This window comes from Channa argus, chromosome 6 (genome assembly GCF_033026475.1).
Source record: "Channa argus isolate prfri chromosome 6, Channa argus male v1.0, whole genome shotgun sequence".
Classification (NCBI taxonomy): domain Eukaryota; kingdom Metazoa; phylum Chordata; class Actinopteri; order Anabantiformes; family Channidae; genus Channa; species Channa argus.
The window spans coordinates 24,292,541-24,320,282 of NC_090202.1; the positions used below are offsets into that span (position 1 = coordinate 24,292,541).

At 40.3% G+C, this 27,742-nt stretch overlaps 1 protein-coding gene across 1 annotated transcript in view; it reads left to right on the top strand.

Moving 5' to 3' along the window:
- The window catches only part of zmp:0000001236 (mastermind-like protein 2), a 33,809-nt gene that overhangs the window by 4,283 nt on the left and 1,784 nt on the right, over nucleotides 1-27,742 (top strand). The window contains exons 3-5 of the mRNA XM_067508143.1: nucleotides 21,661-22,869; nucleotides 27,066-27,230; nucleotides 27,324-27,432. Coding sequence (XP_067364244.1) covers nucleotides 21,661-22,869; nucleotides 27,066-27,230; nucleotides 27,324-27,432 — 1,483 coding nt within the window. The remainder of the gene's footprint in view (nucleotides 1-21,660; nucleotides 22,870-27,065; nucleotides 27,231-27,323; nucleotides 27,433-27,742) is intronic.

Below are 27,742 nucleotides of genomic sequence, written 5' to 3' on the forward strand. Positions count from 1 at the left end.
TCTATTACTGTGGACCACCCAATACAGGCTCAATGCCAAGATACTCTTAAGCCTCATGTGTTAATTTGACACTGTTGTTGTTGTTGTTGTTATACAGATCAGATGTTCCCAACTTGGGATTTAGGACCTCAACAAAAGGTCACAAGATAAATCTGAGGGGGTTGGAAGATGATTAACAGGATAGGAGAGCAAAATTAAAACTTCAAAAACTGCGGCTCAGATTAGGTATACTGCTGCAGACCTTGTCCTCATTTAGCCTTTTTTCTTCGAGTCATTGGAATCTTGAACCAAAAGGTCTGGGGAACCACCACATAGCAGGATATGCATGCGTGTGATATTTGTATCAGGTTATGGTTGTGTGTATCCCTCTCAAGTCAGTGTGAAGTTCACCAATGAAACAATTGTTCAGCAGAAAAATGCTTCAATGCAGCTTCAGATAAAATGGCAAGAAAAATTAAGAGTTAGTTTCACTATTTAAAAAGCACAGCAAGTTGACTGTTATCAAGCTTTGAATAGACATCAGTATACATCAGTGCTACTTGAATGGGCAGGTAGGGGTCTACTGTATCCTCTAGTGGGATTAGGCGGCTGGTATCGCCCATTTATTTCATTGATCTAATGCTGATGACCAATGATCCCTACTAGTCCATTTAGATGGGATTGATGTATGTGGATCTGTTTTCGATAAGTCAAATTGGGTGTAGAAGTCACCACGAGCTTTACACAAGCTTTACATGAGCTTTGTGTTGCTATTGCAAGGGCGTTTAATTTAACCAGCACATATGCTGACCTCGTAATTTATTGTTACCACACCATCCCACTGACCAGTGTATTGACAGATTACTCTAACAGTATGGAGAAAAAGAAATGTTCCACACTTGCTAGTGGCCCTTGTATCATGGACGAAGGCTGTGCACATGTGTTTGAGTGAAGGGTGGGGCTTGCACTGTAAGTGTTTCCTGGCATACCCTGTTTTGCAGTTGAACTGCCTGAATCAGAGCTGCCGGTGGTCTGATCTCAGCCTGGCTTGGCTGTGATGTGAAACAATTAGCCCAGGTCCATGGGGGCCACCCACAGTGAAGCCCACAGCTTTATCCAACCCCGTGGATGCAGAAAGGATCCATGTTTATCCCACAGATCACTTCCACGTTGTCACGGGAAGACTAAAAATTTTCTTTTAGGGATAGCTGGCTGTCAGTTGGTCTGAATGCTGAATCACTTTAAGCCCCCTTTAGTGAGAAATAGAAATGCTGTGAGTGCTGTTTATTGACAGCACGACTACATTGTAAGCCTGATGTGATTAAGCTTGTGTAGACTGTAGCTGTGTTGAGCATCTCATACTGCGCTGATTAAAAGACTTCAAGATAGACCTACATATATTGTATTAAAGCTATTTGTTAATCTCCTTCCATTTGGAATTAGTCATCATTCCAAGGTATTTTGATACGGCCAAAATCCAATTTGACCTTATTTGCAGAGAATTTTTATGTTTGTATGTAATTATGCATTTTAAAATCAGCTCAATTTAGAATGCAATAAAAAATTAGTATTAGTTTTCTGTTTTTATAATGTTTTCAGATATTTAAGTCATCATCAGTGTTTGCCATAGATTTCATTAAAAAGAATAACACTTCTAGCATTAGAGAAAGCTATGCAATGAAACATGATAAAACACAAAGGAGTCATGTTATGAAATCAGGTTATTAAACCGTTTTTTTTTTTTTCTTTATACTCATTTACTCTATGTTCATATTTAGCCAGCAGCGGGGAAAGAAGTATTGAGTGAGTAAAAGTACCAATACAGCAGAGTAGAAATACTCTGTTATAAGTATAATAGCTCATTTCACATTATTGAATATATTATTGGATTATAATTATTGATGCTTTAATATGTTCACTTCAATGTTGCATGTGGTAACAATTAAGCTAAATGTAATGACTGTATACATCTTTGATTTCTTTTATATTCACAAAATGTTCTAAATGTAATAATTAGAATTTGATGTTCTTTACATATTGATGGGTAGATATTAAATTATTATTGTATTAATCTGTAAAAGTAGTAGTAATAATAATAAAAGCATATCATTTGTCCCAATTGCAGTGAAGTCAAAGTATGAAGTAGTGAAGTATGAAGTAAAATGGAAATACTCAATGCAAGTAGTAATACTTCAAAATTGTACATAAGTACAGTACTGACACTAAGTAAATGTACTTATGCCACTGTGAGGCACTAACATGGTTCCAAAGTAGATATTATGAACTCTCCATCCTCTCTGTGTTCTATCTTCTTATTGACACCACGTAAACACGAGAAATAATCATTACATTTCACTCAGATAAAGATGACAGCAGCTTTTACGATACATATCAGCCAGATTTACAGGCTAATGTAATAAAAGTTGCATGTTCTGGGCATTTCACAATCATATCCGGGGGCAGTTCATAAACTTTTAGCACCACGCAGCTCTCCGTAAGCACGGCTTGTCTTTAAAGAGGGAAATGGCAGCTTAAACTCGCACACTGATTTGTCCCTTTCCAGGATATTACTGCCTCTGTAGGACTGCTTGGACATTATGTTGATTCTGTGTTAGTTAATAGCCACCGTATTATCTTTGGGCTAAATCATGCATGAAATAAATGTCTCTGTTCCCAGTAAACAGATTCATGATAACATCAGTGTACATGCATTCAAAACAACTTAGCTACACATACATTTGTAATCGTGATTGCTGTGTCCTCGAGGGAGGGTGGCGAACAAGCTTACACATGCTTTCCTTTTAGTAGTCAAAGGAGATTCACAATTTTTAAGTGGCACAAAACAAAGTTCATTGATGACTGACATTTCTCAGAGGAGCTTTATTTTTAATCCCTGTCAGTTAGTGACTATGTTTACTAAAGATAGACTCTATATGCAGGCTTATAAACCGAAGCTTTTAATATTATCCAATATGATCATTGCAAATGTCAGGATCTTCAACAAATTGTTCTAGCATGCTGTCTGAGAATGTCGAATGAAATTTTTAAGTCGTCGTCCAATAGATACTTGGTTTTGACTATGTGGACATCTTTAGTCCTAAGCAGCTGAGGTAGCGCTGCTTCTCACTGTCTACAGGAGATCAATCTACTGTAAAAAAAATTTTTTTTTTCTCCCCTGTTTTACTTACCATTCCAGCCGTAGAAGCAATCACTTTGTGTGCACCAGTGGATTTTCTCACTAAGGATCTATAAAGCACATGGATATAAGAAATCTCTCATTACCACAGCTTCAAATGTATTAATTTATACTCTAAGTGCAGAGAGATGGAAAGGATTTTATCATCTTTAATTTCTTTTTTAAAATGACCTGTTAGGCAGAAACACTATTATATCCACACTTTAATCAGACACCTTGCATTTTAGCTAATTAAAAATATTTGATTGAATGATGCGTTTAATGTCACGTCAGTAGAAACAATGATAAATCCAGTGCAGTTTCTCTTAAAAAGATAATGCTCAGCAAGTCTGGTGTCATGCAGCAGCAGCAGTAGTAGCAGCAGTGTGTTAGAAATTGTGCTCTGTGAATCTGGGACATCTCTGTACTTGGCAAGATTTGCATTGCTTCTGAAATGAGCACACTTTCATTCTTTTCTGGACTAATTTAAATTTTGTTAACAAGTTCCATGCTACGAAAAAAAAAAAACAGACATAAAAAATAAGAAAACAAAGGAGGACATATCAATCAAGGAAGATGGTAGTTTCCAGAGACCCAGCAGGGCAGTGAGGATGTGTGTCAAATCAAAGGCATTTATGGATGATCTGTAATACTGTATCTCTAATAGTTGTGTTTTAAGACCCCCCACCACCCCAAACCCTCTCACACGGAGTCACTCAACTACCCTCCAAACCATCACACGCACACACATACACGCACAACCCACCCTGCTGCACATTCCTCATGTTTTATTCAGCAGCCTATGGGAAGGCTGTGTCTTGCTTTGAAGGGTGCTGGTGAAACCATGTAGTAGTCCCATCTCATCCGTCAGTCTCCAAGGCATGATACAGGATGGGTATGTACATTCTCAAAGGAACACAGACCTCTAAAAGTCCAGGTGGGCCAATTCTGTTTAGCTGCTGTGTGAGGTATATAACAGCCTCACCTTTAAGGTTAAAAAAGCATCTGCAATATGACTAAATGTAAATTTAACCTGCCTCGGTATTACTGTCTGTACTGCGTTGAGCCTTTGCTCCACAGACATCAGGGTGCTGTCTGCTGTGATCTGCAGCCTCTAACAGAGCCTGTAAGGTTTTTACTGTCATTTTAAACCATGCACACAAAAAGTGCAAACCAGCACAAAATTGTGTCCATGTGCAAAATAAAAACACAAAGAAGTATCAATAAAACATGCAAGGCATCAAACATAGCTCATACATGTCACGAAGCCTCAGTTGAGGTACAACTAACAGCTGTACTGACAGGTAAAATTTAAAAGCTTCACATTTAGACTACATGCTAATGTTGTAGAAAACACAGGATCAGCATCAACCTTGCAACATCCCCTCCCTGGTGGTGCAGGCTTTGTTTTTTGTGTGTGTGTGTGCCAAATCTGCTAATTTATACTTACTCCGATGAACAACAGCTCATGTATATTTATTCTCACTTGATAAAAAAGCAAGCATGATGCTGATGTGTTGAAGCAGTTCATTAATTATTTAGATGGGGAGCACAAGATTAATCTATGGCAAATATGAATGTTTAAGTCATCTATCAAGCAAATATGCCAAATAGGTTGGTTTCACCTCCTCAAGTGTGAGGCATTGCTGTTTTTCTCAGCTTACTGTTAACTGAGTAACTGTACTGTATTACATATATTAACTTTTTGCAACTAGGTAGTTCACCTAAACCTAATTTTAAAAAGGATTTGTTTTTTGTCCTCATTGATCCTTAAGCAGCAAATTAGATTTTGCAGTGGACTGTTGTGAATATGTGTAGATGCTTGTTTCATGTTTTGAATATGAATTACCCCGGTACTCTGTGTTTCATCTGAGCGAACATTTCACTGGGTTGAAATACCTCCATTCCCAAGGGGTTTGGATTAGAGAGTCCCCACTGTCTCCCTTCATTGTTGATTTGTGCTTTCAGCATGCGCCCTGTTGTTGCCAGCACTTTGTTTGAATTTCAAGAATTATATGGACCTCAAGACATGGACTCTCATCTGTGCCAGTGCAGTCAATGGGGAATTTTAGAAGGACTAATATATTAATGGCCAAGTACAGCTATTAAATCAGTTTTGATGGAGGAAATGTTTTTCATGTCTTTTTTTTTTCTTCATGTCTTTTCATCATGTGGAAATCCTACACAATAATATATGTTAAGCTCGGGGCAATCACATCGCAATAAAAGACCATCCATGGTTACGTACATCTATAACTTCTGTCTTTAGAGGGGGCTTGTAGAAGTATCTGTTCTTGCCTGATGTGATTTCTTCTAGTGAGAAAAGTCTTTGAAGTTTGTCTGGTTTTTCCTGCTTGACTTAATTGAAGAGAGGGCAGGATTGTGTGCGAGGAAAAGGGGGGCAGTGGGGTGGGGTGGTTAGTGCCTTGGAGTATCTTTCCACAAGTGCTTTGCTACCCGGTGATGAAACTAGAACCCTGTGGGAAAAGGCATGTTCAGGTGTATTTTATGTGCAGTGCATGGAAGGTGAATTGCAGGGACAAATTACACGCAAAACAAAATGAGCTTTACTCCCATGTTTACCAAAGGACAAAGAACAGAAACAGATACTGCTTAAACTCAGTATTACTGATGTCTGTTTGGTTTTTAACTTTTTGTTTTAGAGCTGATGTTAGTTTGCCTAGATAACCACAAGCTTATCTATAACTGTTCTCACACTTATCTGACAATCAGCCACCTGATACGTCTGAGTTTCCTGGACTTGTTGTAGCTGATGTTGTAAACAGATCTGATTATCACAGTTGCCATTGGAGAAGTGGGTGTGGATGTCCACTTATGTGTTGCCATGTTCACAAAGTGTCTCTGTCTTCACCTTGCTGGAATTCTCTGCTTCAGCCTCACAAGGCTTTATAGATTCACAACAAGATCTGTTTACCAGTCAAAACTATTCAAACCCCAAATGCAACCAGGCATCTCACTCTAATGCTGAGGAACAATTGGGTTGAGAGCAAAGCAGCTTTATTTGCAGGACTTCAAACGGCCTATTCTCCCCAGGGTCATTACCCCGCTCAGGAAATGAGAAAGTGGGCTCCTTATGTCACTGGCAAACCCCTCGCACAGAATGCTGGGTTAAACTGGGAGGGGAGGGCCATGCTAGATCAGAGTTCAGACATGTTTACATTACAGCTCAGGATATTTCTCAGAGCCCGGCCAAGCTGCTAAAGTTCCCAGGCTCCGGAGTTGCAGAGTGCTGAAAAGAGGCACAAGCATTCACTTTTTCTTTTCTGCTCTCCCTGCCTCTCCTGTGCTCTGGGGTCTAAGTCATAGTTCAACTCCATTTGCATTGTGGTAATGTTCTGTTCTTTGTTACAGTTGTCCTTAGGGGAATATTACAGATGTGAATTACATGAAAGGTGAAAGTCACAAAACTACTTGATACAGACGGTGTATGCATGTCTGAAATGATCCTGCTGGTATTGTCTTAAAAAACTAACAGGAAACTCGCCAAGTACATTTTATTACACTTTTTTGGTTTTTAGTTCTTGGTGTCTCCATTTGTTCTTCTCGTCTGCAGAAAATCATTTTGTTCATTATAGACCGATGTTGTCTGACACCTATATGAAAAACACATCAGTGAGCCTCACTACACTGGGTGATGTGCGTTTTTGTGAAGGAAAAAAAAAAAACAGAGCTACAAAGGCTAAGAACAGCCTTGACTTTTTACAGTCTCTGAAATGGTTATCCACAAGAAAGAGTCATCTGCACTTGTGTGTGACCTCTCTGCTCTCTTTACACTCTTCTGCTAGCTTCTCAGTATACACATAGTGTCAATTTTGGATTAGATTTCTTCAAGAAGCCTTTATCTTGGACGGACACACAATAAAGATTGTCTGTCTAATGTGATGAATTTGTACAAGTGCACTCAGAGATGGAGTAGTCAGAAGAGGAGATTCAACAGGGACGTGCCAAGAGGGGGAGTCTGAGGGGCACAGCAGTGGACACTACGCTGACTGATAATGAGACACCAAGTTCCCCAAACAGAAAGAGACTTGAGGTGCAGCTGCAGTCAATACTCAGCAATGCCACCCACCACAGAATGTAGATGCTGCAATGAATGGCACGTTGGGGTTCATCATGCAGGAGCTACGAGATGCGAAACACACCACCTCCCTGACTTCTCAGCCCAACTGAGGCCAACCCTAATCCTAAAAATGACCTTCCTATACGACTATACTGCAAATGTGAGGATGGTGTTCGGAAAAATGTAATAAGTTAATAGTTGTTTTCCAGTGCAAAATTTTTTCAATGGTTGACACACTACTTTTATTAACAGAAAAGGAGTTTAAAGGAGGTGAACAAAGCACAGGACTATCAAACTACGGACGCAAGACTGATTGCAGAGTCCTGTGTTTGGTTTGGTTTAGGCAAGAAAACCACTTACACTAGGGTTAAAGATTGTGGACTTGTTTAAAAGCAATTAAACAGGTTGAGTAAACCGTTACATTTGCTTATCTCTTCCTCTCTAACTTAATCACACAAACCGGATGTTGCAGGAACACATATTTTCGTGCAAACAACAACAGGACATTTTACTGTACGATTGGTTATTTTGGCAAACAAAAATATGATATCTGGGTTACATTATATCCAGAATAAATGTGCAACTCGTCATTTACATTACATGGTAACGCATTACGTTCATAGACAATGTAAAGTGGTTGTAATTACTTTCCTCTAAAAAATGGAAACATGTTAATTGTACAGGAACATATTTAGTAGGCAGGGTTGGTGAGGCACAGCGTTGGACTTTTCTTTATGATGGACAAAATAAACTGCAGCAGAAATGAGGCCATAGCTGGTGCTTATGACACTGTTTAAAGAGTGAGTAATTGCCTTTTAGTAATGTCTAATCTGTTAGACCATTACATTGCAACATAAAAATGTATTGTTAATATGTTGCCATTGTCAGAAATAAACACATAATAAACAATAACATAATAATTTGTAATTTGCTCTAGGAATGTGTTTTGCATGTGAGAATTGCAAACCACCACAGCAGAGGTTATGCATATGTGCAGTTGAGTCAGTTTCAGAGACAGTAAAAAGTAATAGTCGGACTTAGCCTTTGTCTTTTATTTGTCTTTTTGAAGTTTTTTTTTTTTTTGGAAAGAAGAAACATGTCACACAGTGCAGTAGTGTAAATAATGATTTGTTTGTTTGAATCTTTCAAATTACATACCATACCGGACTAGTTAAATAATTCCAGTGAAGTTTGTCTGGATTTTATCAAGGATGTTTATTAATAACGCCACCTGCACTGACAGCTGTTTTAAACGATGTTTAAGTTTCAGTGAGGCCAAAAGATTATGATGATTTGTCTGGGGATGGTACAAAATTGTTGCAAAAATCATCTGATTGGACAAGAAAAGAAGGGATTGAACCATTAAACAAGATACTTCACTTGCTACAGTTCAAGTCTTAATAGGACAAAAAATGAGATATGGTGCCATGTTCCCAGATGACCATACAGTGGATGATCTTGTTTCTTGCTTCAGCTCTGCCACTAAGGCTGTGAAGTAACAGCTGGGATGTTTGCGTTAGCGCTTTGCTGTGGTGAGGTGCCATGGTGCTGAGCTATGCTCTGGCGCCTGCTCTCTTTCTCCACCTTGCCTAGAGGCACACAGGCACTGCTGTTGCATCTACAGTGCAAATGGGAGGTGAAACCAGGGGAGGATCTCTGCTCTCTATCTGCCCTGTTGAATCATCAATCTGGTTTAAACAGGAAGCAGACCTATAGTGACAGAGGCGCTATATAATTTGGTGGCTATTTTAGACATATTTTTGGTATTGCTATAAGAACACAATCTCCAGTTCTGATGCAAAGCTAAATGTTTAGTTAAAATTTTATTTTGAAAAACATTACAGGGTGTTGTTTGACCAAAAACAGTAAAGTTTTTTATTTAAATTAGGCAAACTTCCATTGCATGTCAGCATTCACATGCTGCAACTTTGCTTTATTAAAATGTATTATGATCACGATTGTGAAGTGCATTACAGTGTATACTGTACGTACTGTATTAAGTGTATGTTCTGCTTAAAAAACAAAAATGTTCAAGGAGGGAATTTCTAGGATCTTAGTAAGAGCTTTAATTTTCAAACTCTACCTCTCCTTGAGAGGTCTCAAGGAGAGGTAGAGTGAGTGAGTGCCCACAAACTCAGAAATGGTTCATAATCCTTAAATCCTCCTAAATTGTTGTGTTTGCCCCTTTAAGTTTGCACCTTTTAAAGTTATTATCTATTTTTTTTCCCCCTCTAAAAACTACAAGGTATGTGTAATCCATTTGGTAAAACCAGGCAGTGAATGCTGCCCACAGAAGATGAGAATTAGTCTTACACTAATTAAGGAGGGGAATCCTTTAACTACAGTACATGAGAGCCGCTCTTAAGCCGGCTTTTACAATAACTCTAAATAAGGCATAGTATCTTTCTAAAACACGCATACACACTTTAAATGTCGAATCAAAATGTAGAAATGTTCAACGAACACTAGATCATATGCGTAGTCCACTAGCATGAGTGGTCACTGGAAAAAAAATCTAAATCTTCAGAGCTGAGTAATCATGTTAATAAAGTGGACCCTAGTTAGTAAAATGATTTCATATCAGATTAGGGCGACGACGTAATAATTAATCCACCATTTAACTTTTCTTCGTTTCTTTTCCACTGTGTCAGTGGCTCCAGTGAATGTAGCACATAACACTATTTGAGTGATTCATAATGCATAATGATTTGGGTAAGATAACAAAAGTAAGTAACAAAAACACAAGAGGTTCATAATTATTGTTTGCAATATTTCTTGACAATGTGTTTGCTTAAAAGCCACATAATCATACACTATAAGTACAAAGACAGAGGCCATTGTTCCTCTAATAGGGCTCCTTTAAAGTGTATTTATTTGGTCTGACTTGCTCTTTTAAACCGAAATGGCAAACGATCATTTAGCAAGTAAACGCTCATTCTCCTGCCATCATGCCTACAGTGAAAAACCGTGATGCTGCATTCTTTTCATAGCTGTTAGTGAGAAAGTGGGGTTATTATGTGTGAGTATGCACGATAACAAGAAGGAGAAAGAGAGAGTGAAGGGAACATTCCTTTCTCACTCCCACTCTCCACCACCACACCCCCATTGCTACTCACTGCTACCCCACCCCCAGTTTCCTTCCTGTGCTTTTTTTAGTCTATTGGATGTTTTTCCCACATCCGGCAACAAAGCCAGCATTTTGTATGCCATAACCTAACACCATGGTGCTCTGTGGTTCAGCTACACACAGGCATGATCAAATGTGACAAATTAATAAAGCGCACTTTTCCTAAGTTTATGACCTCCTTTACTTCACCCATGTTGGATGGATTGTGAACGTGAAGAGCCGAAATGGTTTCTCTCGTGTACTGCACAGTGTTTTCAGTAAACGGTGTCCTTTACTGAAGGCAAATGTGTTGCTTGTCAGTATCTTGAACATCATCTTTAGCACTAATTATGAACATTACACAAGAGGGCCGTTAGTTTAAGATGAATATAATGTGAAATATGTCCTTACAGTGACTAGTGGGAACAATGGGTGAGGAAGCATTGACACTGTATATGTAATTTGTTTGTACCAGCAACCAAAAATGACAAGAAGTTACGATTTGGCGACATGTAGCAGTAATATTTAGAACCACAAACGTTTGTTAGGGGGACGATAGGGTGGTCACAAAACACAAGCCTTTCCCACTGGAGTACAGTGTAAAACGTCTCCTTGTAGAAACCAATTGCGTGGGGTCGTTTGAAGTTTAAGAAACCGTGATTTTTAAGGCTAAGGGCAACTATTTTTAAACCAACCTCAACCATCTTTATTTTGCACTGTTACCACTTGCACCCCCTAGAGGCAATGGATGGTAGTATTCCAGTGTTTTCCATTTTACAGATGGGTGCCTGTGGTCCTATTGAACTGTAGTGCCGGATCTGCAGTTTCTATTGGATGAAGAGCTTGGTTTTATGTACTTTACATTGATGACATTGTCTGTGGTAAAAGTTACTTCCAATACAATATGTATTCACTAATTTTGTAGTGGTCACCTAAATGAGGCAGTAGCCTTCAAAAAATATAAAACTTTAGGTGTAATGCTTATTTCATTAGTTTGTACATCACACCAGAAAACTTTTGACTGATTAAAATAGATTGATGTTCATCACTGTTTGTCCTCATTGTCATTCCCAGTGAATAAATTGCCTTGGTAAGAGGGAATTTTCCCCTCTATTGTGCTGCCTTGGCTGAGTTTAAATCACTAGGCTCATCTGTTTTGCCTGAAGTAGTCAAAGCGAGGGGGGAAAAAAACAGCTGTCTAGTCCGTGAAGGGATGCCTTGCCAGTTGAGCTGTGAAATCCACACAAGCAAGCGGGATAATCTCTTCCACCCAGACCAAATATCATATCCTGGGATGGAAATGCAGATAGTTCCCTGTATGCAGCCTTGACCTAATAGGGTCCAATTGAATGTAACTGAATCATAATGCATAATATCCTGGATCTCATCGAGTTGGCTCTAAAGGTAGATGTTGCTTTTGTTTGAATGACTTCTCCGCAAGCAGTGTGTCACGTTAACCTCATACAATGCTGCGTTTTAAACATTTTAAACTATAAAAACTCCGTTCACTTTTCCCAACATTGTTTACTTGTTAATGTAGAAACTTTGCAGATTTAAGTCCAGTAATGTCCCCATGCTAGCTGATAACCTTGTGTAGAGTAGACTGGGAAAGATTGATTAACTTGTAGTTCCACTTCCCACTGCAATTTCTCAAACTTATATCACCACTGCGATCTGCCAGTTTATCTGCCGTTTGACAGCCTCTGTCCGGTTAGGTTATTGTTGTTCTACAGCCTGTACCCACAGCCTGGGCAGATAGAGCATGGCCAGACTGTCTACTTCCTTCTTTAGCAAATGCTGTGACAATAGCTACAGGGCTGTGAGAATCTCGTCTAAGCACATCTTTGCTGCATTATGAGGTTTCACTGTCCATTAATTAGTAGCACCAGAGACGTATAAAACAAACTTCTAAACATTAAATAACAGTTTATTAGTTTCTTCATAGCTGAGGTAGTAGCGACTAATATAAATTATTTATAGTGTTCCTAAAAAAATAACTTTTATTATTACTATTATTTGTAGCCAACAAAGTAGACTTTTACTGACCAGATAACACTGTATTTACGTACAACATGGTTTTATGTGGTTTGGACTGTTTGTGAATGAAATTAGGTTTTTTTTTGCAATTGTGTTCATGAGCAAAACTCGTCTTAGTCTGTTGCTTTGCTTTGCCATTAACTTTGAATGAATGACAATGATCACACTATGAGAAAGTTGTGAAACCACACTGTATCTGTCACTCTCTCACCAGCAGCGACTTGTATAAAATCTAGAGCATATTGGTACACAAGGCCCACCTTTACACACACACACACACACACACACACACACACACACACACACACGAGAGCTGCCTGCATGCAGAAACTTGCTCAGAGACATAAACTCTGCTGCAACCTTGAACTCTCCCTGTCACTGTGAGAGCCACCACTTGCCCAGACAGTTGGGAACTCCTGTGGGGCCCTGTGGGGCCCTGTGGGGGGTGGGGGGGTGGGGGGGTGGGGGCAATTTATGCAATCACTGGAATAAAATGCTTTATTTTTATTCTGCATATATGAGAGAGTACACATTTGGCTTCGCAGACGAAAGCTACTCTTAACATCCATTTCCTGGGACAGCCACAGATATGCATGCGTTGTTCCCCTAAACAAAAACTAAAATGCAGTTTAGAATGTATCTCTCTGTGCAAAGGAAGTGACAAAAACGTAAAGCTTGACCACATTATTGCCTTGTAAAGTTGCAGTGCTGGTCCCAAGCTCGGTAGAAATTCAGAAGGGGCATCTGTCGTAAAAACTGTGCCAAATCAACATGTGGAAAAATTGATTGGCTGTGGCGACCCTGAACTTACAGGATAAGCCAAAAGGACAAAAAAAAAAGTTGAGGTGGCTCAAAAAATTCAAACATCAGCATCCATTTAAAATCTCTGGCCACCATTAAATACCTCCATGAACTACACATTGTTCATCACCTATTCTCTAACTTTGTTGCTGGGTAGGTTTCAGTTGATCAGAGCTTGTTCGTTGTTTGCTGTTTTCTGCTGAGAGTAAGGCTAATGAAAAGCGGTGAGGCTAAACTTAAATGTGCTGTGATCAAATAGAGTGAGTTTTTATTCTCCTAGGGTTCCCAAGCTTAAGGGCGAGGACTTTTACCTTTTTATGATTTCATTAAATGTTAATGTAAGAATATATTTTAACACAATGTACAGATAAATAAAAAGGCGTGAAGAAATTACAGTTCACTTACAGCATGTTTCACTTACAGCATGTTTCATGGTATCTTGATCTTTAGGTTCAAATCAGACAGTTACCTCATACCAGCCTTTGGAGCTAGCAGCAAATTGTCTAGTGTAATTTAGTGGTCTAACTGATGATTCCCATACATTTTATGTATTACTTTGCACCAAAGACGTTTTACGAGTGCCATCACTGTGAAAACAAATTGTTTTGTTTTTTTAACCTTAGCAAGCCAGAATCAAGGGAAATGGCTTTGACCTGAATTGTCCATTTTCATAGACAGTTGTGTTTAACTAATAGTGTATATAAGCTATATCAATATCATGTGATGTTTTGTTTGTGTCCCTTTGGGAAATGTCAGGCTGACGATAAAATTTTAGAGGTCACATATTTTCTGCTCCATATCCCCCCCCACCCCCACCCAACCCCCCTCCACATACGCTTTTTCCTTGGTTGGAATCAGTGAGAGCTCTGCAGTGTTCTCAGTGTCTGTCTCTGCTTGCGCTGGTCTGCACAGACCTTATTTGGAATGTCAAAAGTGATAGGAGTGGGAGTCAAACAACGCTTCCCACTCATTTATTTTTTCTTCTTACTTTCTAGCTGCAGTACCACCTTTTCAAACCAATGGGCTGTTTCAATGGTTTTTGCCTGTCCTGAAGCATGTGTGCGTAATCATAAGTAAAACGCTGGGGGAGATAATAAAACTCAACAAGTACACCATTTTCAACTTGCGGATGTTTCCAAGCTTTCTCAATTGGAGCAGTTTAAACACTAAATGTGTTTCCTTTCTCTAAAAGCATGAGGCTTATCAAGACCTGGCTGAGTGAAGCAGCATTAGCACAGCATTAACAACTCAACCCAGGTTTCCCACGGGACATAAAATGGATCCATGTTTCAGAGGGAAATCGCCACAGCAATGGTGCTAGAGGCACTTTGCTGCAATCACATCAGATATTGACTAATATTGTTTCCTGAATTGGAACTGCTGTCTCCACACTAGAAGGGGAGCATCAGGAATTCTTGGTCTAAATAGCTGAATGATAGCATTCAAAGAGCTCTTAAGCACTAAATATGTCACAATTAAAGATTATCTCCTCAGTAGTTACTGCACTCTCTGATTAATGTACACTGTTAGGACGACTTCCAAAGGCAAACAAGGATTGTTTTCTTTGTAGTAGCAAGACAAAAGACTGGAATGACTCTGGACTGTGTTGCTCAACTCAGCAGTGGCACTGTTGGCTCTCACCATGCTGCAGCTGCATGTTGAAGAGCAGCCAGATGTTTGAGATGCTGAAATGAGCCTAGCGAGCAGGAAAAGGCTCTGCATGCCATAGGAATCATCTTTGAAAACAGGAAGGGAACTTGTTCCCTGCATATGGGCCTTTTCCTGTGGCATGACCGGAGGCAGGCCTTGTGTTTCACTGTTGCTGGGAAAAAGGTACTTGTGGTTGTGTGGCAATGGCCTATTCAGGCTACAAATATGCTTGAAGAGCTTTAGAACTGTTTAACCACAAATTTGTTCTCCGAGGCTCCACAATGATTGGGGTGTCTACTGTTGAGTGGCCTTCTTCCTATTTTTCAGCTCTGCACTCATTCCATTTTGTGTAATGTGATAAACAAATCAGTGCAACCTGATGTGTTAACCGGTGTCCTATTACTTGACACTGCTTATAGACCCAGGTTTCATATTTGTAATTATTCTTGTTTACTTTCTCTATCTTAATTAAAACAGTGCTATTTTAACTTTTCGTTTCACTTTTTTCTTGCTAACAGTGACCTCTGGTGTCTGCATGGCCTGTTAATCTCTTATTCTTAAGGCTTTGCTCAAAAGAATCCTTTAATGTTCTGATTTATGTTACCATCCCACACCCTTAAGCAGGTTCCCAGCCTGAAAATGTTTTCTTACCTCCTGTCTCTCACACTTAAGTAGACATAGTGCGCATATACCAATTGAGAGAAACATGTCATCATGGAAGATACATCATGTCATTTTTGGTGCACAGCATGCAGCACTTTAGATGTGGATTTGAAGAGGGTGTTTCCAAAAAGGAGTGTTGAACTAGTGAGAATGTGAGCCTGTGTTGCCACTAAATGAATCCCTTTTAAGCTTCAATAGCAGCTTTGTTTCTATGCAGTTGACAGTCCAGCCCTGATGGTTATATGTGGTGTGCTTTAAATGGTGGGATGTCTTTTATAATGATAATAAGTGAGCACAAAGGTAAAGAATTATGCTGTGGCTCAAACGTGAGATAAAGTGTGGCAAATAAACCTAAAGAGATTTTCGGTTAGTTCAGTATTTTATGGCCAGTAAATCCAAACCTCCTGTCTTGAAACGTCAATACTAGAAAGGATTCCTTCTACTTTGGAAGATACCGTAGCACATGCAGCACGGGATTGCTCCGGAGTCAGGGGAGCCCTCAGTTTTCCTCAGTAAATGTCTCTTTGGTTAAGCATGATATGCAGATGAGAGGCGACAGCAGTGTCAGGAGCACTGTGAGCAACATGGCCATCGGTGATGTGATGTGACGGCTTGTCACTGCAATGTTGGTGACCTCTGGTATGTCTGCAGTGGCGTGGCCTAGCTGGTGCAGCGGTGATGCCTTGACAGTCTGCCTCACCCCTTCACACACTTACAAACATTCCCCTTATTTGTTCCCAGGATCTCTTCACTGGTAGTCTGTCATTCCTGGGAATCTGAGGACCACAGCTCTTGAACTCTCACAGGAGAAAGCACTCAATAGCCTGTAGAACTGGCCGTTCAAATCACCTATCAGACTCAACAATAATTATTGGATTGTAATCCATTTGTGTTACACATCATACTAATAACTGAAATTATTCAAGAGCAGTTTTACATACAGTCACTGTAGGACTCTCATGGTTGTAATGGGTTTGCAGTAAATGGTAATTGCAGAGATACCAGTGTTGCTTGGTACTTTTTTAAGGGGCTCCACATAGTTTCTACTGGAGTTCATGCATATTTTTGGAGCTGCTTCCTTCTTTTAGCCTTAGGGACATCACATTAAACTCATCTGCTTGATTCTGAACAAAGGGCATGCCAAAGCAAAGGCTGATTGGAATGCTGGTTCTTAATCTGTGCATTTGGATAATGGAGAGCTGATATTCGGATGGGAACGATCTCCAACATGATTTTTATTTGGTTTGCAAGCTGCCTTTTATTAAAATAGCAAGTTTCTCCATGGAATGTTGGAGCTGAGCTACAGTAACTGTTAAAAAAAAAACTGCCTTCGGTAAACATAATGGATGATTTCTCTTCAAAGGCACTCTTATCATCTCTTCCCATTTCCCAGAGGCTGCCACAAAGCTGCCTCTCTCTCTTTTTTCCTGCTGCTGCTGCTGCTCATCCTTCTCTCTCCTGCCTGCTCTCTGGAGGGCAGCCTCAATCTAATACAACTGTGTCAGGAAGTGTGGGGATGCAAAGTGCTGATGAGCCAAAAGTAGCCCACCTCTGCAGTGTGCTTCTTTGTCCCATCACACTCCAGCCTGATTAGGAAAGCACATCATGAACCTATGCTCACATCCCTGTGCAACCTTATGGCACATGCCCGTGGAATCAGATTGTTTCATAATGTTTGGGAATTGCAATAAATTCTGATTCTCCAGAAGAAATGTGCAGAAAAGTGTCAAGCCTGTCAGTGTATTCATTTTACCACCCACTAATTTATCCACCAAAATGTAAACTGAAATTCACTGCTTCGATTACCTGCCAACAGTTCCAAAAGCTGGCTATATAATTTTTCCTGTAAACCTTGTTTTTCAAAAGCAAAACTAGTTAACAGTATTTTCATAACATATGCTCTGCGCTTCTTTTTGCTTAGACACAAGTTCAGATTGTTTGCTTCCTCGATACACTTCCCAGGGATCATTTGCTTTAGTCTTAGTTGTATGCTGCTTTTTTATTAAGTGTATGCTAAGCTTAAACATTTTTGTTATTTCATTGTATTGTGTGTTTACACTTAAACAAAAACCATGCATGCCTTGGTACTAAAGAAGGATTAAAAAGAGAAAACCTTTTACAGCAAAGACAGTGCAAAATCTGACGGTACACCCCAAACCCAATTTGAATGGAGCTGTAAATTGTGTTCTCAGCCTCAGCTTCCTTTTCCCCCTTTAAATAAATAAAAATTTCTGGTTTTCCATGTTTTATTCAATTTCTCTGGATATAGTATGGCTTACAGCTTTACACAGCAAGTAGAAACCCTGTAATTACACAGAGCCCTACACACTTTCTCAGCATTTCTCAGCATTTGTCAGCAAGCAGACAGATGAATTTTGTATGACAGCTGATCACTGGCATTGGTCTGAGGGCTCTGGTTTCTTATCTGGCAATAAACGAGCTGAAATCCCCTCCTGCAATAGTATGCAACCTGCAGAACCACATAAATATTATGTCTCCCTAGGAACACAATAGTTGTATTTATGCCTTTTATTTTGGGACTGTTTTTTCCACGTCAAATGCCGAGAGGAAGGTTTCTAACTCTCACAGAAGGGGTTGCAACATGTTTCAGGGCTCTGGTGAATAGATTAAAGGCTGGCAAGCTTGATCTTTTGTTGAGCCATGCTTTTATATTCAAACACATGCACAGACACAAAACCTTCGAACACACTCAAATCTATACACTTCAAGTATGCATGGCTCTGAGGGCTGTGCCACTGGTCTGACAGATGGTACCAGGAGGCCTGCTGTTGCGTCCCTGTGATGGCTAACCCGGAGCCCCATCCACAGTGCTCAGCATCACCGCACTGCTCAGCTTGACATGCAAAGTTACCAGCCTTGCAGCTCCTAGGAATAGATGGCCTCTGTTGACATGACCAAGGTTAAGCTCCTCACTGCTACAGTCAAATAGTATCAATAGGCAGCACTGAAAAGGTTATGTTCAAAAATGAAATCCATTCTCTACTTACTTACTAAAATTACTCTCTGACATTTTGTCCACTGGTAGGTCAGTTGAAGCAAAGTCACACCTTTGCACAATCTTCACCTTAACACTGGTATATTGTGTTATTCTTTGTTTAGTGTACCTGGGAGGAGTTTCCATGAGACATTTTTCCAACCCTTAGCAAAACAACTTCTGTTGCTAACCTTGGTTTTGTATTATTAAATTCCTTAAATGAACTTTACCCAGTAGTTGGGTCACATTTTGCCAGAGAAAACTAATGTTATGCCTTCATCCCTAAGATGATTGGTATATAATACATATGTTTGAGCCTCTCGTGCAGCAGGAGTCACTTTCAAAGTGATTCGGAGCTTCTAAGCTCATTAAATGTTAATCAAAAAAGCTATTTTCAGATCGCTTGGAGATCTGTCATGAGGATTTTAGGCCAGCTAGGAGGCCACAGCTTCTGAGTACTGAGTGAAATGTGGAAAAAAGTGTTTAAGCTCGGATATTATCACGTGACTTTAATCTAACCTTGATGAAGTCTCGACTGCAAAATGTCCTAAGAAGCTCCAGCTTTGAATTTTGAACTAGTCTCGACTAAAGTCCACTTTTAAGTGGCACAGAGGCAATAGTGAGGAAACCCTGTCTCACACTGGCTTTTTGCAACACATCCACCATCCTTTCCATTATTCATGATGTGTTTTCCCAGACAGTGCCTTGAACCATGAGGAGTACTCCTGTCTGTCTTCTCCAGAATAAGCGCCCTGGAATGAGAGAGAGTGTACATGAGCTGCACACACTAGAGGGCCTGTTTGCATCTGCTTTTGGAGAAAAACAGATGTCCAGTAGTAAAGTATGTGGAGAAGCACAATGTTTAATAGTCTGAGTCTCAGTGAAGATGGGAAAAATGAGCTGGTGAATGAGACATGAAGGAGATGAACTTATGGAACATTTCCATATTAAAACTGTATGTGCCTGTAACTTAACTGTTAAATATTTTATTTGAAAATACACTGTATGGGCAAAGGGTGATATATACCATACAAAACCATACTACAAGTTTTAGCTTCTGCCTCTATCTGCAGTGGAACAATGTGTCAACACTGTTGGTAAAAACTACAGACGACAAATTGGTCACACTTGCTTGTCTTTGAAATTAGCCTCCTGCACCCCACCTCTATTTTTGTCTTTGGCTGAGTGCAATGGGATTTTGGACTGTCTTCACACTGGCCCTTGTCTTGGAGCTCAAGCAAGTTTGCAAATTGATTTTCCTGGTGACTGAAATAAAACATTCCCCATTTTTAATTGGAAATCATCTATTTGCAATCCATGCTTCTGAAAACGGTCTACACTTGTGTAAAGTGTAACAGTTTGTACTGTTTGTACAGGCTAAATGCAGCACTAGTATGATTCTCTGAATACAACTGTGTCTGTCCCTTTCTCAGCATAGCATCATCAGCATAATCATTATCATCCATCCACATCCACTCAGTGTATTGAAACAGACAGGCACTTACAGCTTTAATAATGGAAACTTTGTGAGATATTGTGCCTTGATTAACATGTGATGATGTATCTCTGAACAGTTGTTAATAACGTTAGCAGAAGTAATTCAGACACAGAGTAGAAATGTAGTGAACTGCAGGATTCTCTCCAAGCCCTCAAGCTATGAATCATTTTAATGTAATGTGTGCCAGCAGGTGGAAATGACTCAAATTTGTTCCCACAGTGAAATATGCAACACACTGATAGTCTCCTGTGATCAGGTTGGTGCAGAATCCGAGCCATTTTGCTTCTATGCAGGCAGCACATTAAATCTTGGTCAGATAATCAGTAATTCTTTCTGTACACAATAGTGTGTTTGAAATTGCCACTCGATAGACAGTAAATTTCTCAGCAAGTTGTAGGTAATGACTCGTGGCTTCATGTGAAGGAAGACGTGTCCATATTTTGTTGACGTGACATTAGTGTCTGTTCCTGAAAATAAAAATAATCTAGGTTTTGCCATGATAACTTGAACGTTGTGTTAAGGTTTTTAATGCTACAGTTTTATGGGGTGTGACTGGTTAGAGTTGTGAGTCATGACTATGTGCTTATTACCTTAAATGAAGACGTGGGGATAGGACAAAAGGAAGTCGGATATCTGCACCAGCATGTTAAGCAGAATCTCAGCCACAAAGGAGAAACTCTGCTATCTAACGAAGCACAATGGAGGAAAATATAATGTATGCAAATGAGAGAAACAGACAAAGGCCCCATTCTTCTCTCTGCGGTCTGTCGACTGTATCAGATTCCTAACTATCTTCTCAGCCCATCCAAAGATCTCAAACTACATTATATAAAAAACATTTTTCTAAATAGTGCTGCAGTGTTTGCCTCTTTGCAGCACTGCACTGCAAGTGATTCAATAACTTTTGTGTGTGTGTGTGTGTGTGTGTATATATATATATATATATATATATATATATATATATATATATATATATATATATATAAGTGATTCAATAACTTTATAATATAACTATAATAATAACTTTATATATAAAGTGATTCAATAACTTTATAATATAACTATAATAATAACTTTATATATAACTAAAATTCAATAACTTTTGTGTGTGTATGTATGTATATATATATATATATATATATATATATATATATATATATATATATATATATATATATATAAAATAAACTGAAACTACAAATAAATGAAAGCTTTGTTTGTATTCTCCTATAACGTGATGGGATGAAAAAAATCATCTGAGATGTCATCATTGTTGAAACAAAGGGCTTTCTACAGTACGAAAACTGTTAATATCTTAATTTGCTGAAATTTTACAAGTTGGTCAAGTGTATAGTTTCTACAGGCATTGGAGTAATTTTTAAAATTGGATTAATATCCATGGTGATACTTTGAGCTGCATGTACGATTTTAATGCACCCATACCCAGAACGATCAGGCTCACAAGAAGGCTTTTGAATCAAGTGCAGCAATCAGCAAGTCATGTTATGAAAATGTCTTATTTAGGGTTATTCTTCTATCAAGATTCAACCTTTATAACAGTTGAGGTCTTGAAAAACACTTACCCTGTAATTATAAATCAAAGAGTTGGACATGAGGGTTACTGTGTTAATCAGGATTTTCTGATTTTTAAATTCAGTTCTGTTGTATTTTGCAGCTTCAAGGATCTTTGCGAAGGAAGATTGAGGGCCATGCACCTGGACAGGCACCAAAGAATGGGCTTTCCTGTGGTTTTTCTGGATCACACTTTAAGAGGGTCCGTGTGGATACCAGTGGTCTGGGACATGGACCCTGCAATCATAACTTAACTCATTCTCATTCTCTGCAAGAGTCCTCCACCATGGGCATGCAGAGGAAGAATTACGTGTTGCCCCATGGGGTGGGATCTGACATATTCAACATGACCCTGAAAGGAATGAAAAAAGAGCCTGTTGAGGTGCAGTCTTGTGGCCAGTCGAATGCAGAGATGATTTTTGACTTCAAAGATGAAGGTGGTGTTCAGATTGACCCTGAGCTCCAGGATCTGTTTGATGAGCTGACAAAGACAGTCCCCCCACTGAATGATCTGGAGTTTGAGAAAATGCTGAAGCAGGATGATGCATTTGGTTTGGATCTAGGTCGGCCCAACTCCGCAGGAGCAGCCGCTAGTCTGTGTTCCCCGATGGAGAAGCCCATAAAGATGGAGCACTCTCCAGATTTTGGCCAAAGTCACTGTGGCTCACCGCAGCTTAGACCAGCTTCAGCAGGGCCCTCTTTCACATTGACCAGCACTTCTTCTACTGCCACATCACAGAAAGCTAACGCTCAGGCAGGACACCCCAGAGCCATGCCCTGCTGGCCCGAAATATCACATGCAGAGCAGCTTAAGCAGATGGCGGCAAACCAGCAGCAGCCGAGCTCTCTGCTGCATCACCACCACCAAACACCACCCGCGGGATTGACCAGCTGGGCTCCTACAATGAACACCCATTCCTCCACCAGCGCCTTCTCCCAGGACAAGGTCTCCAGCCCACCAACACTTAGCCAGCAGAGGATCAGCTCCCAGAGTAAGGGGATTAACAACTGCCTCTTTAAATCAAACGGCCACAGTGGCACCCATCATTTGGACATGAAGGTTCTTAACACCAAACCCACATTGCACTTCAGCCCGAAAGCACCCCATTCTGTCAGGCAGCCGATGTCTATCATGGCAAGCTCAGTAAACAAGACTTCAGCCCAGCAGCAGCCGTCGCCATCAACAAGCCAGAATCCACCACATTCAGTCCTCCACTTCCAGAACCAACAGATCTCCACGTCAGGGGCCCTTTGTCTGCCACCCAAGTCTGGTCCTGCAGTGCTGCCATTCAAACTGTCACAGCAGCGACAGGTAAGGACTCTGACAAATGCCCCTTCATACATGCTAATAGGTAAAAACCAAACCGCTTTAGTCTGCCCATCAATCAGTTTCCTGAGTTTGCTTGCAGCAGCCAACCTGCTTTCTGAAACCGCAACAATACAACCCTGTTTGTTTTGGGACTTTATTGTCATTGTTCTAGCGGCTGTCTGTGCCTTTGCTGTTGAATATGTATTTCCCCTGAAAGTGTTTTGACGATGACACAGATTGCCATAGCATGGTGGATTAACATGCAGGACTTCTAATTTCTTTGCTTGTCATGGTGGCTCCCTGTCAGGGCACAGATATGCACAGCGGGATTTGCTAATTGGAGGTTGTTAGCTACAAGGGACAAGTGGTGGAAAATGACAGTAATCTACTTAGCCTGGTGCCGGAGGTTGAATCGCTGATTTGTTATGATTGGGGAGATTTAGACTGTCCCCTCTTTCATTTTTGCACTACCAGTGTCTGCAGTTGTCTTTGTGTGAAATGATAATGCGAGCCACACGAGAGCTCTCGTAACCTCTACAGATCAAGGGAAGTGTTTGAGTGACTGGGAGAGGGCAGGAGGGGGGAGCCAGGGAGGGAGTTATACAGACATGAAAGTAAACAAGGTAGGATGACAAATGCATCATCACGCTTGGGTATAACAGAACCAGTTTCACCACTATGCCAGAAAGCCATGTACACTATAAACAGAACATGTGTTTGTGCATGTTTGTGCGCTGCTTAAAACTGAATTTAAGGCCCTGTCTTCATTATTTGAGGCAGAAATGAAATCTTTAACTTTTATCAGGCCTATAAATCACCCCATTTTACAGCATGTCAGCTTATTTTCATGTAAGAAAAAAAATAAATAAAAAATACAGGTTTTGTGTTTTTACTATTAGCATTTGTGACTTAACTTTAATATTTCTACACATACTGTAGCACCTTTTAAAAACTTTATAATAACCAAAAATTAATGGTTCATAATCAAAAATAGCAGCAGTGTGACAGAAGGGGAAAAGGATTAGAAGAGCTGGATATGATTTAAAAAGCTTTAAGTGGATTTTAATAATTGATTGCAATAGCAAATATTTCCGAACCCTGGAGCTGGGAGAAAAGTTAAAAGCTCAGTTAAAAGCTCGGCCAAAAGCTCTGGTCTTTAAAATGCTGAGGACACAAGGCTGATATGCTCAAATCCTGACCCCTATGGGTTCAGGATTTTTAAAGGACATTGTGTTTTAATGTGCAGTTTGTTTGAAAATATAAATGATGCAAACATAAACCAGAGGATGTGGTAGGAAGGTGGAGAAGAAACAAGAACCACTTCATAAAGTGTTTGAGAAAGGTTGATGAAAGTGTGTATGGACAGAGTTACAAGTCCAACTAATGAGGAGGGGACAGCTCACATAGAGCAGAAAAGGAGCACAGCCCCTTCCCACATTGAATTGAATTAGTAATGCCAGAGACATAAAGGTCCTGAAGAGTTCCCCGATCCCCTGTGTAACACCGGTGGCTTGCAGTGGGCTTCCTGCTACTGATTGAAGCTGAAAACCTTTTTGTAAGCTTAAGATATCTGCGCTTCAGTGCTCGCTTGAAGCTTCTTAAAGTTTCATAATCTGTTGCGAAGTCAAACATGTCAAAATTCAAGTCCACCACTCTGCAACTCCTTAACTGAGGTCATACAAAATAATAATAATTCACTCAAATATGAATACATTCTCTGGCAGCATACACTAGAGGACACTAATGCATTATGAAACCTGAGTTACTGTGGTTTGTGGGTAATGCTTTTCCAAGGACAGTGTTTTGTGCTGTTAGTCCATTCAGTAGTGAGGCTCTGTTGTGCATTAAAGGCATAGCAGAAGTAAAAGCAAAAATGTCTTTATTTATTCGGTCTTCACCATGTCTGACATAAAACTGATTCCCATTTTTTGGACCTGTGGAAAGCTAATGATTTCCTTCCAGATTTCAACTAATCCTATTCATCCATCATTTAATCTACTTTCAAAGTATACATTTTCAAAATAGGAACTGCACCTGCTGCACTGCATTGCTGGATTTGCCCTCAGTGCGGCACACTAATGCACGTTTGGACTTTTAATTACACTGAAACATTTATCTTGGTTTACGTTGAAACATTTGGCACGCAGCATTTTCCAGAGTGACTTCTGCATCCGCTCAGCATGAAACAGCACTGTCAGATCAAGTGAGGAGAGACATTTGGCAGCACTTTCATCACTTCTGTGATTATCGTCAGCTAATACAGATTTCCATTTTAATACCATGAGGACTTGTAGATTTCCCTCCTCACTAAAAACGCAGAAACTTAATTTACAACTAAAGATAAAGGTTTGCTTGCAGTAGATAATTACCCCTGAGCTTTTGTTGATGACCTCATGGTACCACATCGCTCAGTTAGGATAAGAGTGGGGCCACGGGGGTTGGGCCTACCAGGTCACTCTGCCAGTGCTGTGAAGGCAGTACTTGTTTCCTGGGAAAGGGAGCTGCGGCCAAGTCCAGATGCCGAGAGGCTCCCCGGGGACAGCGTCCTGAGTCCAGACTGGAGGAAGTGCAGTGTGAGAGCCGGCAAGACTGGGCCTGGATCACAGTCAGCTGCTTGCACTGCTGCAGGATGGGATACTGAATCACTCCACATCTTCTCTGAGGCCCAGGCCACATGTGGTATTCATTTACAAGCTTGCAAAGAATGAGGGGGGGGGGGTAAAACATGGAAAACAGCTTTATGACACATCAGAATGACAGAGAGGATTACTCAGTTGTACATACTAAAACACCCCTCATTCCGTTTTTCTTCAAACAAAGATAGAACAAGCACTCTCCAGAGTACGTCCACAGGGAAAATGTTTGTGATGGTCACAATTTCTCACAGTCCTGTTGACTGGATCCAGTGAATCAAAGCCAGTGACTTTGCTTTCTAGAGTAACAGGAGAAACCACTGTTTTGATGTTTTAGTCCCTGTGTAACCTCATTGCCATGCTTGGTTTGCTGTGTGGGTTGAACTCAGGCAGAGAAGGCGAATATTAGCTCATGTGAAATGGCTTGTGACTCCTGTAGAGTTTCAACTTTCCTCATTTGCTAATCCTGCCCCATTCATTATCAGACACACAGACACACACACACACACACACACACACACACACACACACATTTCTGTCTCTTTTTCTTGCTGTTTTTCTCTGGAGACCACAAAGTCACCACCCTGTAGGGATTCATCCTCTGCAAAGAATCTTTCCTCTAAGTAATAGCTTTTGCTAAATGCACTGTTGGGTTTCTAATCCATTTCACCCTGGGAAACATTTTAAGTCAACACAGTGACTGACATTATATACACAGTTAGTGTTGACTTGGATTTGGTGCACATTAACCTCCTCCATGACAAATGCTTGCACTTGGTAGAAGCTCGAGCATAGCGAGAGTGTCCTGGTGTCCACAAGAAAGACTGGTTTTACTTGGAGCGCCTGAATGGTCAGTGCAGCTGCCTAAAAAAGCCTTAAAACTATGCATTTCAAGGGCATATAACGTCTCAAATACCCATGGGGATGAAAGCTTATCTGCATAAGCATATGTTCAGGACCAGATTTCCATCCAAAAGCCACTCCGGAAGTCTCCGTGTATCATTTAAGCGCTGCCTACTACAACATTTTAATCAATGTGATAGTGTCAGGAGCCAAATGGGTTTCTCGAGGATGGAATTCCTCCATGCCAAACATAACACAGTGATCAGTAAAGGAGAGCTTATTAAATGGAGGTAGTCATGGTGCGGGCGCTTAACTCCCCATCGGCACACATTTCCTGCTGTCTCAGGGATTCTTTCCACTCTCTTTAGACACAATCATCAAGGGAAAAGCAGGCCTTGAGGAGGGCTCGCGCTCCCCCTTCCAAAAAAAGCACCTCTCTCCCAAGTCTCTCGTTTTCATCTGCAGAGGGAGTAGCCTTGACCACATTCTGGAGGGTGAATAGCATCTTTGACACAGATCTACCATGTCTAGTACAGGTTTGCTCTCTAGTGGTCAACCCGAATTATTGCATTGTGTTGGTTCTGTGTTTCTCTACAGGAGCTTTCACAGCACTTAGCTGCAATCCCCAGGCACTTAGTGGAGAAGAGGCAAAAAAAAAAGGCATGTTTAAAAATTTAAAAGTAGCACCGCTGACCCTAAAACCATCATTTTTCTACTTTCAAGGGTCTTCCACCTGGTCCAAGGCTTCCCACTAATGGAAATTTAGGAATCATCTCAACCCAGCCACAGCCACAGCCACCAGCACCCATCAATCAACAGAAAGGCCCATTTAAAAGTCAGGTCATGCAGAGACAACTTAACCAACAGCAGCACGGCATCAGCAGCACAGTAAGTCACATCCCCATCATCCCAGTTAAAAAGCTCTCTGACGATGTGACAATGTGTTAGAACCATCCAACCACAACTCTCTTTCCTTTTCAGGATAAAGATAATACACATGATCAGTTCAGTCGTCATCTCACCAGGCCACCACCCGATTATAAGCAGTCTAGAAACATGGTGGGAGTTCAGCAAGGAAACGTCTTCACAGGTATGATACATTTCGGATGAGAACAGAAATTCTTATACACCGATCAGCCACAGCATTAGCACTGGTGGTCTTAATAATGTCATGGAGGTAGAGGGTCATCTTGGCCACTCTGAGCAGTAAATGTGTATTACACTTGTGTGTCACAGTATATCACAGTGTGGTAGAAGTACACAAACTCAATAATCAAGTAAAAGTTCAAGTATTGGCCTAAAAAAATGCTTCACAAGTACCACTTCAAATCTTTTACTCATGTAAAAATACTAAGCGGATTATCTTCACTAAGAGAACAATGTATTTTAAACAATACAGA